Source organism: Borostomias antarcticus (assembly GCF_949987555.1).
Source record: "Borostomias antarcticus genome assembly, chromosome: 14".
Lineage (NCBI taxonomy): Eukaryota > Metazoa > Chordata > Actinopteri > Stomiiformes > Stomiidae > Borostomias > Borostomias antarcticus.
Genome location: NC_140247.1, coordinates 18870624 through 18873123, shown reverse-complemented (window position 1 = coordinate 18873123; position 2500 = coordinate 18870624). Strand labels below are relative to the sequence as shown.

At 50.7% G+C, this 2500-nt stretch overlaps 1 protein-coding gene across 1 annotated transcript in view; it reads right to left on the bottom strand.

Moving 5' to 3' along the window:
• cyfip2 (cytoplasmic FMR1 interacting protein 2) overlaps positions 1-2500 on the bottom strand; it is a gene marked incomplete at its 3' end in the record, with an annotated part of 41158 nt that overhangs the window by 5560 nt on the left and 33098 nt on the right. The window contains exon 25 of the mRNA XM_084449196.1: positions 985-1115. Within this exon, the coding sequence (XP_084305322.1) occupies positions 985-1115 (131 nt within the window). The remainder of the gene's footprint in view (positions 1-984; positions 1116-2500) is intronic.

Here is a 2500-nt window from a genome sequence, read left to right as displayed (position 1 = left end):
CCCTGAGAGAGAGACAGAATTAACAAGGAGGTGCTCTGAAAGTCCCTCTCACTAGCATGCAGGAGAGGAGATGGGAGAGGAGGAGAAAGGGTGAGAGGAGAAGAAGGGAGAAGAGATGGGAGAGGAGTCTAGATTGAGTAACTTTGTTGTCTACTTTCCCCCTGGGGATGAATAAAGAACCTACTGCTTTTACTATTAATACTACTAGGAGGGGAGAGGAGAGGAGGAGAAAGGGTGAGAGGAGAGGAAGGGAGGGGAGAGGAAGGAAGAGGAGAAGAAAGGAGAGGAAGGGAGAGGAGAAGAAGGAAGAGGAGGGAAGAGGAGAAGAGAGGGAGAGGAGAGGAAGGGAGAGTAAACGATAGGGAGAGGAGAAGAAGGAAGAGGAGGGGAGAGGGGAAGAGAGGGAGAGGAGAAGAATGGAGGGGAGAGGAAGGAAGAGGAGAAGAAAGGAGAGGAAGGGAGAGGAGAGGAAGAGAGAGGAAGGGAGAGGAGAAGAGAGGGAGAGGAAGGGAGAGGAGGGAAAGGGAGAGGAGAAGAAAGGGAGAGGAGAATAGAGGGAGAGGAAGGGAGAGGAGACAGATGGAGAGGAGAAAAGAAGAGGAGAGGAGGGGGTGGAAAGAGAAAAGAGGCTAGAGGATAAGAGGATAGGAGGAGGTGGAGGAGGAGAGGAGAAGAAGACATAGGGAGAGATGAAAGGCTAGAGGGTCACAGGGAGGAGGTGAGGAGAAGAAGACAGAGGGAGAGATGAAAGGCTAGGGGATCAGGGGCCAGGGGAGGAGGTGGAGGAGGGGAGAAGAAGACAGAGGGAGAGATGTAAGGCTAGAGGATCAGGGGGAGGAGGTGAGGAGAAGAAGACAGAGGGAGAGATGAAAGGCTAGGGGATCAGGGGCCAGGGGGAGGAGGGAGGAGGTAGAGGAGGGGAGGAGAAGAAGACAGAGGGAGAGATGTAAGGCTAGAGGATCACAGGGAGGAGGGGAGTCTCACCAGGGCCTGTTCGATGAGCAGGCAGAAGAGGATGGCGTTGCCCACCTCCCGGAGGCTCTGGAACACGTCGGTCTTCAGCTCAGCGTACTCGATGATGTCCTTCAACTGGTGGTGGAAGAACTCCAGGATACCTGGCAGAGAACGAGGGATGGGGAGAGAGAGAGAGAGAGAGAGAGGGATGGAGAGAGAGAGAGAGAGGGAGAGAGAGAGGGAGAGAGAGAGAGAGAAGGAGAGATAGAGAGGGATGGAGAGGGAAGGAGAGAGAGACAGGGACAGAGAGAGGGAAGGAGAGAACGAGTGAGGCAGAGACATGTTTGCACTCTAAATGTACACCATTACAAAGTATTCATTCGACGATGATTCATCGCTATTAATCATTCTACTGATTTTCTTCGGTGAGGTTTTGAACCGGGACAACGGGCTTGCTCCCAGTCTCCCCCTGGTGGAGAGAGAGTGTAACGACACGGCTATGAACTAGTCTAGATGATTCATTAAGTGTAGCCCAGTCAGTGTTTTTCCGCGGATTCAGTGACCCACGTTGGCACGTCTGTGCCCCAGCATCTGTCTCTCACAGGCCTTTTCCACCAAGAGGGAACCGGTTCGGTGCCGGTTCGCGAACCCAATTTTGAATGATTCCGAGCATTTCGACCAAAAATAAATGAGTTCGGGAACCCGAAAGCTGGTTCCGAACCGGCACCACAAAATAGTAGGTTTTTCAGTGCTAAACTGGTCGAAACGCGGGCCCGTTCTCTGGACAGAACCAAGGTTCCAGGAATTTTGAAACGAACCGTTTCACGAACCAGAGTTCCTTTGGTGGAAAAGGGCTCTCAGTGTTCTCACAAGAGGATCGTGAACTGCTGACCGCGATCACACCCAGTAATCCCAGATCCCGGACATCAGGGGGCTACGGATTCCTAATCCTTCATCGTGGGGGACGTCTAATCTGTATCTAATCTGTCTGCTAATCCAGAGCAACAAGCGTTGAGAAGGGGGTATGCTCACCGGTGGAAACAACGCCTAAGGTCTTTACATAGCCTACCTAGAGCGATTCATTTGCGCGATTAATTCGCACGTAATAAAATGAGCTCTCATGAATGAAGACGTGCACATCGAACGAGAAGTTGTGTGGGGCGAGAAGGCGAAAGAAATGTAATCAAAACGGATGTGTTTTTTGCATAAATTTGCCGGCGACAAAATCAGTTTGACCAATGCTATTCCTCGTTGTACTAAACATTATATTGAAAACAACAATGCTGGATCCAAAGAAAGGGTCGTTATAAAGACAGCGGCTCGGGGATATTGGTCTCCTGGCTACTGATGTGAGAGGCTGCATCAACAACAATGGCGGAGTGTTGGAGCCATGATGTCGTTTTGCTTGTTTTGTTTAATCCTTATCTAAAGCATTATCTGAATGGGAGAGGATTCACAACCAGTTTCATCAATGGCAGCTGAGGGTGACTTGCACACTTAACTAGTGCTCCAGGTGGAATTGGAATGTGCTGAATGGAATATCGGA